At 35.5% G+C, this 15330-nt stretch overlaps 1 protein-coding gene across 1 annotated transcript in view; it reads left to right on the top strand.

Annotated features, from left to right (window-relative positions):
• LOC121325802 (zinc finger protein ZFPM1-like) overlaps positions 1–15330 on the top strand; it is an 82226-nt gene that overhangs the window by 24816 nt on the left and 42080 nt on the right. Inside the window, exons 2-3 of the mRNA XM_041268853.1 lie at positions 6217–6360; positions 10218–10340. Coding sequence (XP_041124787.1) covers positions 6217–6360; positions 10218–10340 — 267 coding nt within the window. The remainder of the gene's footprint in view (positions 1–6216; positions 6361–10217; positions 10341–15330) is intronic.

Here is a 15330-nt window from a genome sequence, read left to right as displayed (position 1 = left end):
ACAACAAGTTAAGTGGCCTCCACACTGTGTTAAATTATAGTGATTCACGTGATTTCAGGATAAATTCAGCAGTTCCTGTAGGTTCTGCTGGGTAGTGCATTTCAAAGCAAAGACTCAACCATGAGCACCAAGGCACTTTCAAAAGAACTCCGGGACAAAGTTGTTGACAGGCACAGATCAGGGGATGGGTATAAACAAATACACTCTGTAACACAGTTTTTGTTCCTGGGTAGTAAGTGTTATTTTCTAATTGCTTATGCCTCAAAAGTATAGAAAATGGCTATTATTCCCCACAAACTTTGCTTTTGTGACCAGGACAGTGATATTTCAAAATACAGTATAATTGTAAATCTCGAAAAACTATTCACTTCTAAATCTTTTGTAGTCATCTTTGTATTACTTTAGTATAAATACATGTTAATTTGGATTCATATGTTGTTTTTTTCTGACTTTATGTGAACAAAAAGACACACATTTGCCCATTTTCCCATTGGAAATAGTGATATTTTGAAATATCACTGTCTTGGTCACAAAAGCAAAGTTTGTGGGGAATAATAGCCATTTTCTATACTTTTGAGGCATAAGCAATTAGGAAATAACACTTACTACCCAGGAACAAAAAAAAAAAAAAAAAAAGAAAAATTGTTACACAGTGATATCAAAGGCATTGCATATCTCTTGGAGCACGGTCAAAATGATTATTAAGAAGAGGAAGGTGTATGGCACCACCAAGACCCTGCCTAGATTAGGCCATCCCTCCAACCTGGATGACTGAGCAAGAAGACAACTGATCTCAGAGGCTGCCAAGAGGCCAATGGCAACTTTGCAAGAGCTACAGACTTTTATGGCCAAGAGTGGTCAAAGTGTGAATGTGACAACAATATCCCAAGCACTCCACAAATCTGGCCTGTATGGTAGGTTGGCAAGAAGGAGGCCATTACTCAAGAAAGCCCACCTTGAATCCCATTTGAAGTATGCAAAAAAAAACACAGTTCTGTAGCCATGTGGCAAAAAGTTTTGTGGTCTGACGAAAACTAAAATGGAGGAAAACCTGCTGCCCTCTGCAAGAAAGCTGAAACTGGAATGGAAGTTCACCTTTCAGCATGACAACGACCCAAAGCACAGCCAAAGCTACACTGGAGTGGCTAAGGAAGAAAAAGTTAAATGTCCTTGAGTGACCAAGTCAGAGCCCTGACCTAAAGCCAATCAAAAATTTGTGGCATGACTTGAAGATTGCTGTCCATCAACGCTCCCCAAGGAACTTGACAGAGCTTGAACAGTTTTGTAAAGAAGATTTGGCAATATTTGACCAATCTAGGTGTGCAAAGTTGGTAGACAAATCCCAACAGACTCACAGCTGGAATTGCTGCCAAAGGTGCTTCCACCAAGTATTAACTAAGGGGGGTGGACACTTACCCAATTATGATCTTTTCAGTTTTGTATTTTTAATATATAATTTTCTCAGTAAAAACTTTCCCTTAACAGTGTGGAGTATGGTGTGTAGATAAGTAGAAAACAAATCTTTATTTAAATGCATGAAACGCTGACACACAAAATATGAAAAAAGTTCAAGGGGGTGTAGACTTTCATTAGGCACTGTATGCCACTTGCACTTAATGCAACAAGACTAAATTTTGGTATTTAAGTATATTTTATGTTTTTCTTATTTCTGACTCATTTCAGTGTGAACTCACAAACCTTTCTCATAACGTTCCTGTGTAAATACATGTTTTTTTTTTCATTTTTAACACAAATTCCCTTAAAATGCTTATTTCCATATATCCATATAATTATATATATATTATAAGTATATATATATATATATATATATATATATATATATATATATATATATATATGTATTGTGAATTTTGCTGAATTTGACCTTCCAAAAATATTGTACTTACTTTTTCACTTCTCTTGTCAACAGTAATAAAATTAATCATTAGCATACTGTGCCAATTTGTGCTTGAAGTAATGCTGTTGGAGACCATTCCTGAATGCAATGGGGTAATGTAACTCCCTCCCCAGTGCCCCACACTTCAATTCTCATATTCCTTGTCGAAAATTGAGATACATAATTTTCTTTTTAAGGTTCACACTCTGCGGCTTGTGATAAGGTATTTTTTATAAGTTGCTTCTGTGAGAGCAGCATAGAGCATTTTTCAGATATTGCACATGTTTACTGTGCATTGCAGAACTAAGAAATTCAGAGGGTAGACTTGTCTTGAAATAAATATTGCTTTTGTACATTAAAACCTTACCTTATGAACATATTCATATTTGTATTCATCCTGACAGTTGTATGTGAAAGATTTACCAATATCTTTGTTTATCAAAGCATTACCATGCTTTATTTTTCACAATACTTAATTGATAGAAATTTGAATTTTCAAAGGCCAGTCCATGTGGTTTAATACCTTTGTGCAACGTGTCAGTTGCATTGCCTTTACCACTGCTACAGGTTTAACCCATAACACAAGTACTGTGCATTTGATCTTGGTCAACTCTACACCCATGTCTCGTGTGGGTCTAGGCCTACCACTTAGAAATTTACAGTAAACACTTTATCATAATGTTATGGGTTCACATTCTGTCTTAAGGAAACAGTCTTCATCATTCCCTAACTCTGCAGTATTGGGAAAGGATATGTCGTGGGCGTTGGATGGTTGTCCATGAATGAGACACATAGGGGTCTAGTCAGTGTACAAGGTTTATGAAAATAAAACCAACAGTGCAATTCTGTCTATTGGAAATGGCAGAGAAAAACATTTTTGGTGCTATTAAATAATGTCTTAATTTAGATCAATTGAATACACCCCATGGCCCATTATTCTTTAAGGGGGCGAGTACGCAACAAGTCGCTGAAGAAACCCCCCTTGCAAACTAACACAGTCACCCTTACGGAAATGTCCTATAGGATCCTGTAGTGGTACTATAGGACATTATGGGACTAAAAAGGTCTAAGAGAAATCCTAAAGGATTATTTAAAAAAAAAAAAAATCCTCCTATGTTACTTTCCATAAGGGTGGGTCTGAGATTGGTGCTCCTGAGATCGACAAGGGGTTCCCATCCTATTTGTATGTGGAACTTTTGCTCTGAGCTTGGTCTGCTGTCTCTTTTGATGTTTTTAAACATTCAGAGCATGTCCAGTGTATTTCTCCATGATACATAAAAATAACTTCTGTAGCTCCTGATCAAGCTGCAGTCCTGGTCCAATCTAAAGAGTTTCTGAGATCTGACGAGAATTGTGTGCAGTAGTACAGAACAAAAGTGTATTTGATTTTGGTGACGTACTGCTCTTTCCACAAAAAAAAAAAAAAATTAGAGAAAGAGAGCAAAAAAAATGTATGTGTGCAGTGATGCATTGGTGGATTCATTAAACCAAAATCTTAATTCAAACATACATTTCGAACATGGAATGTAATTGGAATTTTAAACACACGTCCTTTGTACGGTCAAGATTTAAAGGAAAATTAATTGTTGAAAAAGGGTCTTCATAGATACTGAAAATTAGATCTCAGAGCTAAGCTACATTATTCTAAAAATATTGTGTACAGGATTTTTTTTTTTATTATGTTCCAAATCTGACTGTTTTAATTTTTTTTTTTATCTAAAATTGCAATGAACCATGCAGGCGTGGAAGATGAATTTAGCCTAAAGATGTTTCATTTACAAAGAGAAAAACACTTTGTCAAGCCGCGATTGTTTCACAGCATTATCAAAGCCCCCTTTTTAATTGCTTTGGAAGTGAAATTAACAGAATTAGAAAAAATGCCTTTCCTTTTTCTACAAGCTGCTTTATTCACGCTTATTGTTGTGTCCTTTGTACAGATTATAAGGTTCTTTGTTCTCCTGGCGTAAATATATACGCCTGCAGTCACAGCGTCGGTCTAAAAGAATCCTTGTTAGTTGGAATTTAAATGAAAATGAATATGAAAAAAAATACACAAAATCAACCAGTGTGAAGTCTGTGTGTGTTTTTTTTTTTTTACCCCTGTTTTCTTAAGGCTTTCTTCCAGCATTTTCAGTTGCTACACACTCATTATAAAGAGGTATGTTTGAGTGCTAGGGTGAACCTTTGCATTTCCACATGCATCCTGGGAACAATGCTTTTGTGATTGCACTGTGATGTATCTGTAATGACCTGGGATGCGGGGGCTGTGGAAATCTACATTTTAAATGTTTTGTTCAGTAATCTGTAATTCTTGTGCTTCAGAGAACGGTGATTTTAGTAAAACAAAAAATATAAAGCATTTGTTGAATGTTTTGCCCTAGTCGGGCCTCTTGCCTACTAAAGATCTTGAAGTCCCTGACGAGTTAACTGTCTTCCGTTATTTGCAGCAAAATCTCAAATTGGGGAATGCCAAGACTGTACTTGTGAAACTGCTTGCTATATTAATTGGCTCACTGGACTCTATTACGATTTAGTTGATGAAGGATTTTTGTGTCAAACATTCCAAATACTTTTGTATTTATGTTGTACTTTGTGCACATTTACTATTACTTTTTTTCTACTTTTTTATGTATGCATATTTGAATACTTGTTTTAAATTGAGAAAGATATTCCCCAGTACATCCCAGCACTACATTGTTTTGTTTCTCTTTTTAATCTGATTGATAAAAATGAAAAAAAAAAAATTGTCGAAATCACAAAGTAAATGATTTTAGGATCTCAATATTTTTTCTTTCTTAATTTGCCACGATAGCTTGCCCCACAGTCTATTGGCTAGATAACCCATCCTACAGTGGATGTGTTATCAAAGCATCCAGCGAGCAGCTCAGGAGTTTTTTTTTTTTTTAAATAATGCAGGGCTTTTTCAAGTGCGGTCTCTCAGATCTGAGGAGCAGCAGCAGCCCCTGTATAGGATAAGAAATACTTGATATGTCCAAAGACGTCATATGAAAAAAAAAACATATATAGCGAAGTAAAAGATGGAATTTTCAGAATGTTTGCAATTTATTTCAGGAGTAATTTATTACATTCCAAATGCTGATTATTAGACTATTTTAATATTTTGACCCAGCACTACAGAAATATTGAGTTGACAGCTGATTACTCTTTCATTCTTTAGGCTTATGTGCCCTCTGAAACCCTAATGTTTTGTGTTTGAGGTTCCAGTATAGATTCTTTGTACGCCAAGATTTTATAATGTTTGACAAATGACACCGATGACATTTGTTAGAAGTAGCAAAGATGTCTAAAGATATATATAATATATATATATATATATATATATATATATATATATATTATCTATAATATATTATAATATATATATAGTATATATAACAACATCCATGGTTATTGTTGTAAATATAGACGGGACTGGTATTGTTGTAAATATTAATAATAAAATGGTGTACTTCTGCTTTAGCCACCTTTTGTTTGCTGTGAACTAGTGTACCAGTTGTATTGGGCGCTGCTCAAGTATACTGTAGTAAAATAGGATTCTGCAGCCTTGAGTAAACAATTGTGATCATATAACAAGTTTCTTACCCACAAGGACTTGTTTTGATGTAATGCTCTCAATGATTGAGCACCATTGACAGTTGTATACTGTATTTAAAGTGCTGATGCAGAGGCACGCTTTTGCTAATTGTAATCATATCGGTCCGCTTTTAAGAATCAACCACTTATAAGAATCAAATCACCTGGGACGGATGTAATTCTTATAAACAGAGTGCACTGTATATTATGTAGGGCTATGCTCATTTTTATTTATTTTTCTTTGCAAGATACTGAAATCATAGTTATTCTTAGGTAGTCTCTCCGTAAAGATACTTGGTGTTTTTTGGAACTTCTTTTTAATTAACAGTCAAAGGAAGGCTGCAGAATTACCAAGGACTTTTAGAGATGCAACAATGAATCGATTATTGGAACTATGGATTTTATTTTGTGCAATTACACAGTCATTGTTTGATTAATTGCCCTGGTACACTTTTTGTATCCTCACTTGCTTGCTACCCAAAAAAGATGATTTCCTTACATGTTGCTTGACTAAATCTGATGTGCTTTTTAATAATATTGTTTTCCCGATGCATATTATAATACTATGGATAAAAATCGACATAACTTTTTGCTTTTAAATATTAAGTGTTGTCGGTGCATTGATTTATTGTCAATAAGTACCAGTCTGATTCTGTTATGAAATTGGTTGCTCAATATGAGTTGTGGTTTTGTACTGAAGTTGTTGCCTGGCCTTTTTCTCAAAGGCTCCATAGGGGACTTGGAGGAGGGTGAAGACAATCTCCCAGATGAGCACAGCCTATCAGAAGAGGGGGGAGGAGCCTCGGAACAGGAAGATTCTGCGGAGTATGACGATTCAAGCCCTGCTTCAGTTCCTCTGGGTAGCGAAGGTAATCTGATAATCCTTAGTGTTGCCAAACAGAGACACACATCAAACACAATCCATTCTGCCTGGCACATCCTCTAGCTATTAGGCTTAGTGGCCACCTAGACTTATTAATAGACTTATATTAGACTTATTAGCACTAATGTGCTTCCTACTTTTTAAACTTGGCAATGACTAAAAATACATTTATTTCCATATCCCAGGGGGATCAATGCTGTTCATTTTTTTAAGGTGTCCCCCATCAGTCAAGCGAAATAGATGTGTTTTTGTACTAGAAGAATGGTCATAATGGTTGTGCATAGAAAATGATATAGTTCCAATTAGGTTGCCATTAAATTATTTTTCCAATACAAATAGCTAATTTCTAAAATTCAGGCTTCAATTCCCTAAACTTTGTTTAAATAAATAAGGCAGAAAAACAAGTAATGGTATATTTTAAACCATAACCCCCTCCCCCCTGCCCCCTCCTCCTTTAATTCTGCCTATGGTGAAATCAATTTGTAATTTAGTCAGTGTGATATGTAAATGAATGTTATTACCTCTAATCATTAGTATTTGTTTATTTAGCAAACACACTTATCCAAGGCAACTTACAGAGACTAGGGTGTGTGAATTATGCATTAGCTGCAGAGTCGCTTACAACAACATCTCACCCAAAAGACAGGAGCACTAGGAGATTAAGCGAAGGGCTCAAGGTCACACAATGAGTCAATGGCTGAGCTGGGACTTGAACCAGGGAGCTCTTGGTTACAAGCCCTTTTCTTTAACCACTGCACCACACAGATGTATAAATGTAAGCTGTAATCTGTAGTACCAACATTAAGTAATGCTTTAAAAATATCACACAACCCAAAATATCATGGGGTTCAGCATTTTACTGAAATTAAAACATCTCTTCAGTCTCTCCCCCTGTCTGCTTTGTGCTGTCAGACTCCTTGGCTTTGGTCTTGCCAACTCCCACACAAGCATTTCTGTTGGATTTATTATTGTGTATCACGCCTAAAATACAAATAGTATAAAAAAAGAAATCTGCCCCAGAGCATTAGTGTTTCTCTTGTGTTATTGTTTCTTTGTCTTTTGAGATGCAGGTGCACTTCAGTCACATCAGTCCTTTCGGAACCGAAAGTAAAATTAATCTTGATGTCGTCTTTTGTATATTGCAGCTGGAGTTCTCTTATTCAGCCCTTTACAGCAGTAGTCTGTGTGGGTTAGGGGGTTTGCATTAATTGTTGGTGGTGCTTTTTTAATTGCACAAATACAATTTTGATAAGATTGTGTTGAGGTTCTTTTCATACGAGTTAAGGAGCTGTTATTCTAGTTTTAATCGCCTGCCGTAGATGTATGTAATGTAGGCTGGATTGGCCAAAGTGTCTTTACATTAATAAGCACTTGCTCCATCTGGAGCATTGCTGTGTATTGCCAATAAGACAAAGGAAAACACGAGTCAAAGTGGCAGATTGCTTGATGGCTCTTATGTCTATAAGGACACTTTTGGGTGATCTAGCCTATGTTATTTATGTCTATGGCACGCAACTAGAACTGAAAACTGTAGAACTCATAGTCAGCATCATAAGAGACCCTCAGAATAATTGCAAACATTATACGGTGTAAAGGGGCAAGAAAAAAACTAAGGCCATGCAATTCATAGCTACTTTTTAAGCACTTTTGCACACCATCAAACAGAATAAGTGTTTCCACACTCTAGCATACATTACAGTGACTACACATCTCACAGGTGATAACTAGTCGAAATCTAAGCAGCTGCAGTCTGAAGAGACGTGTTTATGGAAAGTTTAACCCTTTTGTGCAGAAAACCCTCAAAATAGCTGAAAAAATAGTTTTGGACACGAAAATAAATATATTTTTCATTGATTTATTTTCCCCATTGCTATATATAGGGGAAAATGGCATGCTCATATGAGGGCATGTATTTGCATCTGCCATATGTCCCCATATAAAGAAAACGATTTTTAAAATTTGTTTTTATCCGTCCCCCATATGTAGTCACCATGCATGAAAGGGTTAATAAAAATGTCTAAATTCCTGTTTCTCACCTATTTCCTTTTGACCTTATAATTTCTCCCTAATTTTAGCTGCAGTTAGATGATGTTTCACCCAGTTTGCTGGGTCTGATTTAAAGGGCATGGAAACGTTGTCATGTGTTAATCAGGGATGTGATATGAGATACAAGACCCTTGACCCTCTGCTATTAGCTATCTAGTTTAGCGATCCAATGTTACACGTCACCTTGGTGCTTTTTGGGCTTCTGTTGTTGGCCAGTGCTTTTGTCAAGGACCCATAAATCAGGCCTGTTTGAGAACATACGTTCTTATCGACCAGCTATTGCGTTGTCAAGAAACTAATAATTTAGATATTTTTATAAATAAGAAGTAATGCAATGCAACACCTGTCTTTTTTTGTTTGTTTTGTTTTTTTTTTTTATTATATATTATATATTATATATATATATATATATATATATATATATATATATATATATATATATATATATATATTATATATAATATATATATATATAGTAACTGTAGATACGCAGTAGTTGCAGTAGCAATTGAGCAATTGAACCCTGATTTAGAGAGATTTGATAGTGCTCTTCAATGGAGTCTTCTGATTGATGGATGAAAGATTTGGGGGGGTTCTAATGTGATGATGTTGATGATTACACAACTAATGAGTTCTGGAAAGCGATAGTTGGTGACTGGGCTTAATCAAAACAATGAAATGCACACAAATCTAATCTGTTCGTGTTTGATAAACCCATCGATTTTGGAGACACGTGTATCTTGATGAACCCGGCAGCCTCAATGGACTTTAGTTCTTTGGTTTTTCGTGGGCTACGTGCACACTTGGGTACTTCAGCAGAGGTTAGGTGCGTGAGGGGGAGGTGAGAGTTTGGAACGGGTTCTGCTAGGGTTTTCAGTTGTCAAACAGACTTTGCCCTGCGGCTGGTGTGAAGGGGAATCTCGTAGCTTTATCTGATCTGGGAGCTGTAGCTTGCTGAGGCTAGGGAGGTTTTCTCCTTTGCTGCACCTGGTTCCAGTTTGTTTGATAAAGCTGATTGGTAGATAATATTAAAAGCAATAATTGGTGTTCTAGTTCCAGTAAAGACACTCACTACTAGGATAAAATCAATATGCCATTCATTTTGATTTATAGCTAAAATAATGGGACTTTTAACCGGAGGTGCTTGAGGGGGGGGGTTTGATATGTTTGATGTTAATCACACCTCTATCTCTTATATTAATAATGTGAATGTTAATGACATCACATGGGGAGTTGTCTGAAATTTATCGATTTGAATTATCAGTCATTATCGGAGCCCGAATGTAAATGCAAACATGCCCTTTGTGCGATCCTCTATAACGTTGTCCTATGCAGATAGGTCTGTCACGGGGGGGGGGGGAATCTCTAACTGCTGTTAATGCACAAAATGATCATTATCGGGCTGCCATGAATACACTGCATGCACCACTGGCTTCGGAAAAGCAAGCACGGAGTCTCAGCGGAAATCGCATTGATCAATGCGTGAAACAAAGATGTATGTTTTGTCACAAGATAAGGGTTTTTGTCTCAACTTACACCTTTTATTTCCTGGGTTACTCTAGAGCCTGCATTAAGTTTCATCAGCAGCCGTGAGTTGACAAAAAAAATAGTCATAAAGCATAGTGAAAGCATGGTAAATCAAATGGTAAAGTATTTTAATAAATACTGCAAACTACAGAATGGGATATTTTTATATTGAGTATAACCCCTTTAAGCACATGCAGGCAGCCTTTCACCAGTTGCATATATTTTGTTATTAACTTATCTTGGCTTATTGGAATCTCTTCTCTCTTTCAGAAGCAACAGCAAATGAATCACCAGGGACACCAGAAGGTAAAGAAGATCAAGGTCCAGCAGATAGAATGAAAGAGGAGGAAGAGCAAGAAGAGAAAGAGGATGGAAACCATTGGAACGGACCAGGTAAATGACTCTCTAGGGGCATTTTATTAACATTTTATTAACATTTTATTAACACAGTGTACCTTTACAGTGTTTGGACACCAACATTGGAGGTATTGTTTCTGATACCCTGGTAATAGATATTGAAATACTATCAGCATCTCCTTTTGCCCTCCATTCATCATCCGCATTTCATTACAGTACAGCTCAAGGAAACGTGTGTGTGTGCGCCCTGGGTGATGGGACCAGCTTTTCTCTTGAAAGAGGGATGAGTTTTGTTTCCATGCGCCATTCATTTTGGGCCTGGATGATAGTTCAATTGGTTCTGTTATACACAGTGGTGTGGTCTTAAATCTGTTGCTGGAATTGCTTCAACAAAAATTATTATACAAATTCATATTATGTGTATGCTCACTTCTAATAATACATATAATAGATAATGCATTTATCACATTTATACAAGTATTTCCACAAACTATAGTCTAAGGATATGGATAGTCCTATCTTGTGAACTGTGAAGGTTTTGATAGTGGTGTCTAAGTACCACAGTAATAACAGTTTCCAGTTAATGTGGGAAACTTTTAAGATGTAGCAAATGTCAACCGCGTCTTAAAACTCCTAGATAACGTGCCTAAATAAGAATGACAAGCTTTTCTTGATGAACATTTTTACTTCTTTTTTTTTTCCATCAGCTAGTTTTATCACTGTCAGCTACATTTACACAGATTGGAAATGTTACATTCTGAAGACTGATCTGTATGAGGTCAGAGCTGTGGACATGCAAAAGAAGCAAAAGTGTGGTTGATAACTTTCTGTAATCTTAGGTACTGGTACTCCATTTTTATTAGCATCACAATTAAAATAATGTTGTATTATCTATCTTCTAGAAAAGAGAGATTGTGGAAACAAAACTGTGGAGGCTAGTACATTGGAAAGACTACATTCAATTTAAAAGCATACATTTTGAATACTTTGTGGTTGTACAAAAGAAGTTAAGAGACAAAACCAGTAAGAGATTTCTCTACAACACATGTAAATATTTTGTCATTCTTGTTGCTAACAATGAATGCTATATGTAACTTAAACTAAATATTGTTGGCTTGGCTTTTGGTTTCAGCTAAACTGCAGGCCACCATAGCTGTTCTTGAGTCTTCAGGAAAAGAATCAAGATCATTAATTGTTTTATACTTAGTTACGTGTTTACCTTTAGCTGTTGGTGTTTTTGTTACAAGTATGGTTGTTTATTTAGAGATGGGGTTTCTATTGATTCTGAAGAGGTGATGGCTTCCAATAGAACAGTAAAATACCTACTATTTGAACACCATATTCAGATTACAATGCATTAATGTGTGCTTTTAAAATTTTGCAAACGAATGCTTCTTTTTTAGTTTTTATACGTGTATTAAGTATCAATTGCTGTCCTCAATTCCACCTTGTGTTTTACTGCCGTAGTTTAATCCGTCTTTAAGGTCCTGGTAACAAAGGGGTTAAATTGAGCAGTTTATCTTTAATAATATTTTTCATGCCTTCTAAGTTTGCTGAGTTTTTTTTTTTTTTTGTATTATTCTTCATGTGAAGATGTTTCATTATCATCTCCTTCCAGCCTGTCCCTATAACAGTAATTGCAGAGATATTAATTACTGTGTGGTTGGGAGTTGATGGCAGGCCGGTGATGTTAGTGTGATAGAGTGTTCCTTCCAAATAGCCACCAAGATAGGTATTCTATCAGCCCTACTGCAGGCTTTTATCAGGAATAAGATTGGCAAAAGGGAAACTTTGACCAGTCTTGAGTGTTTCGCTTATCTAAAAATATCCTCTTTTTTTTATGTCAGCAAGTGGGAGCTCTGAGGATGTAAACTTGTAGAGACATTGGATGTGATAATCCAGCCTGTTGTGTGTTTGTTTTTATTTATTTATTAATTTATTTGCAGGCGTGTACTTCCATCTTCTTGTTGGGGGCTAGTATGTTTGTTTATGTAGTACCTTTTCAATCATATGTACTACAGCCAGGCTCATAATAATAATAATAATAATAATAATAATAATGGTGGCAGGTCTTAATGCCCCGGGAATGTACAAAATGTCCCCCCCCTCCCCCCCACCAACGTAACTTCACTGTTAATAAGCGAGTCTGCATATCACCCCTGTGGAAATTCATCATCCAGATTAAAATATAGTTAAAGAGCAACAGTACTTAGAGCCACCGTTGATTAGATCATTAAAATTGATCCAATTGTGAATAAATCAGGTAAAGAAAACAAATGATAATGACATCTGCATGTTTAATTTATGCATATTTTCTTCTGAATTAATTATTTTTAATTAAAATTACTATGCAAACATGCAGTAAAATGGATACGGTATCAGTTGTATTAAAACGTTACACACAAATTATGGGCTCTAATATTTGTGAAAAGAATGTATTTCAAAGCACTAGTGTGGTCCCTGGAAACATATTTATCCATTTTTGATAGCAAATTATATGTCTATTGGTGTCATTCAATTCTTGGAAAAGGCCCTCATTGTTTTGCCTTTAAACTTAGAGGATGTCTGTTTTTAATAATATTGAATATTATTTATGATTTTTTATTTTTTTTTTTTAAATCACAATACACCAGTGATAGACCTGAAATGCATGCTTCAAAAACCTTTTATGTCTTGTTTTTGTTCAGATTAAAAAAAAAAAAAAACTGCTTAAAAATAAAGTACAAAAATACCAAGAACTATGGGAAAGCTTATCCCTAGTGGAAAAAGAGACTCGTTTTAATCTACCAACATGTCTTCTGCTTGATATGAAAAATAAATTATTAAAAAAACACATCTCTCTATAAATTGACCTTGCTTGCTGGATGGTTTGATATTCTTTCTGTTTAAAATTCTCATATGCAAATGCCTGATAGCTATAATCCCCGGTCTGTGTGAGTATTGCTGATGTGACGTCCCCTTTAATTGGATACTGGCTTGTTTTATTAACCAAACGTAATACATATTTTAAGATTCATGGCGTGATCAGGTGTCTCAGCAATTGCTTTACTAAAGCAGATTATTTTTATTGCAGGGTACTGTTGTTATTTTTAACCTGCTTGGTTTGCCATCGCATATCTAAAACAGTTTATCAAATGTAAGTTCTTTTGTTGTGAAAAGCAAAAAAACAAACAAAACAAAAATGGGGGGATACTTTTGTGTTGAATGTGGCATTTGAAATGTTAGGGGTCAGTTTAAGCAAGCTGAATAGTGGCGTATATTTAGCAATGCAGGTAAATCGCATTTATACGGCCACACAATACAGTTTTACTGTTATGAAAAAAAAATACTGAAGCATGGTTACACCCATGTGTGTTTTAACCCTTTAAGATACAAAGCCGATATGTGTCCAACAAATGAATGAGGCCGACTTTCTAATTTTTGCAGTGAGGTGCGCGAAATAAGGTTTACAGTTTACTGACAGGTTGGATCTAGTCATCAATTTCTCAGTTTCCTCCCGATACTTGAGTCACACTCAAATATATTTTAAGAAGAAACCGTTTGAATAACCACACAATTCTATGTGCACCCTAAGGGGTTAAAGGGTTATACTAGCTGTCATGAGCGTTTTCCATTTCCTGATCTTTATTTTAAACCCATGTGCATTTTGGAACCCTAAATGCAACACGTCGCAACACTTTATTTTTTTTTGCAGTGTAAATAAACGATGACAAATGCTAGCTTGCGCCAAAAAAAATCTCAGTTTTAAGTAAAACCATCTTATATTTAAATGAGATAAATTTCAATAAGAAAAATAAAACAATGCGATACCCCATGCTTTTGTTCCTAAGGGAAAAAATAAATAGAAAACTGGACTATTTATAACTTTTAATGAATATTTAGACAAGAACAACCAATCGAATAACATGATTGTCTTCCAATTGGATAGGATCAGAGAAAGTCAAGGATTTTATACCCGCAAAGCAAACTATTTTACTTTCAGTAGACTCTTTATAATGTTTATTTATGTAACCTGTGCTGTGTGGTTTATTGCGGGATTTGGAATCTCAAAGAAGGTGATGCCAATTATTTTTGTCTCTCCCTATATCTAGGCAAGAATTGTTGCGGCCTTGAAAAAAAAAAAAAAACGTAAACCCAGCCAAGTAAAAAAATCACTAATGACAGCCAAAAAGACACAAAATAAGTTGGCTTGGTGTGTGTATGCCTTTTTGGATGTGTGCATTGTGGAATTTGTAACTGTTATTCAAAGCAACTTCTTCTTCATTCAACCACTTGAATTATTTAATTTTTTAAAGTATATTCTATTGTTTTACTTATTTTTATTATTATTATTTCCATGAAAGATATAGTTTCAGGTTTTGAAGATTGCATATGTGTCATTTTATTTGTTCAGATGGCGCGTAATGATAAGAAATGAAGCGTTTAACCACAGTGTTCCGACTCATATGGGTCTGGTGTGTAGGAATGTAGGAGGAAAAGAGAATTTCAAATGGGGAAAGAAAATTGGCAAATCCAAATTGGAGGTGTTAAAGGTACAGTATACTTTACATCACCCCCCCACCCCCCAAAAAATCAAAAAAATCTTAGTAATAGATTGGTACATAGAACAACATACATTATTTCCAACTCTGCAACATTAATATTATAAAATGTACAAACAGCACATAATTCATTGATTCCACAATACTGACTGTGGAGATGTGAGCTGGGGAAACATATTAGTGTTGCACTGTGCACTGAAGCCCATAGGTGAAGCACTGCAGCCTTTGCAGCACTGTTATTCTTCACTTCCCCATATGTTTTGTAGTAACCATGACTTATCATGACTGAAGCAGAAACAACACTAGAATCAAACAAACACCCACAATAAGACATTAAACAGGTAAGAGACTTAATATAAAAGAGATATATTTCTGTTTAATTCTTGAGGAATATCATTTATCCCTCCAGAACACTTAACAGCATGCTGACAAATCAGTGACGTTAGACTGGCCGTAGTGGCCCTACAGGAGTTATGGCAGGTGCT

The sequence above is a fragment of the Polyodon spathula genome, chromosome 13 (genome assembly GCF_017654505.1).
Source record: "Polyodon spathula isolate WHYD16114869_AA chromosome 13, ASM1765450v1, whole genome shotgun sequence".
Lineage (NCBI taxonomy): Eukaryota > Metazoa > Chordata > Actinopteri > Acipenseriformes > Polyodontidae > Polyodon > Polyodon spathula.
This window is presented reverse-complemented; position numbering and strand designations above follow the sequence as displayed.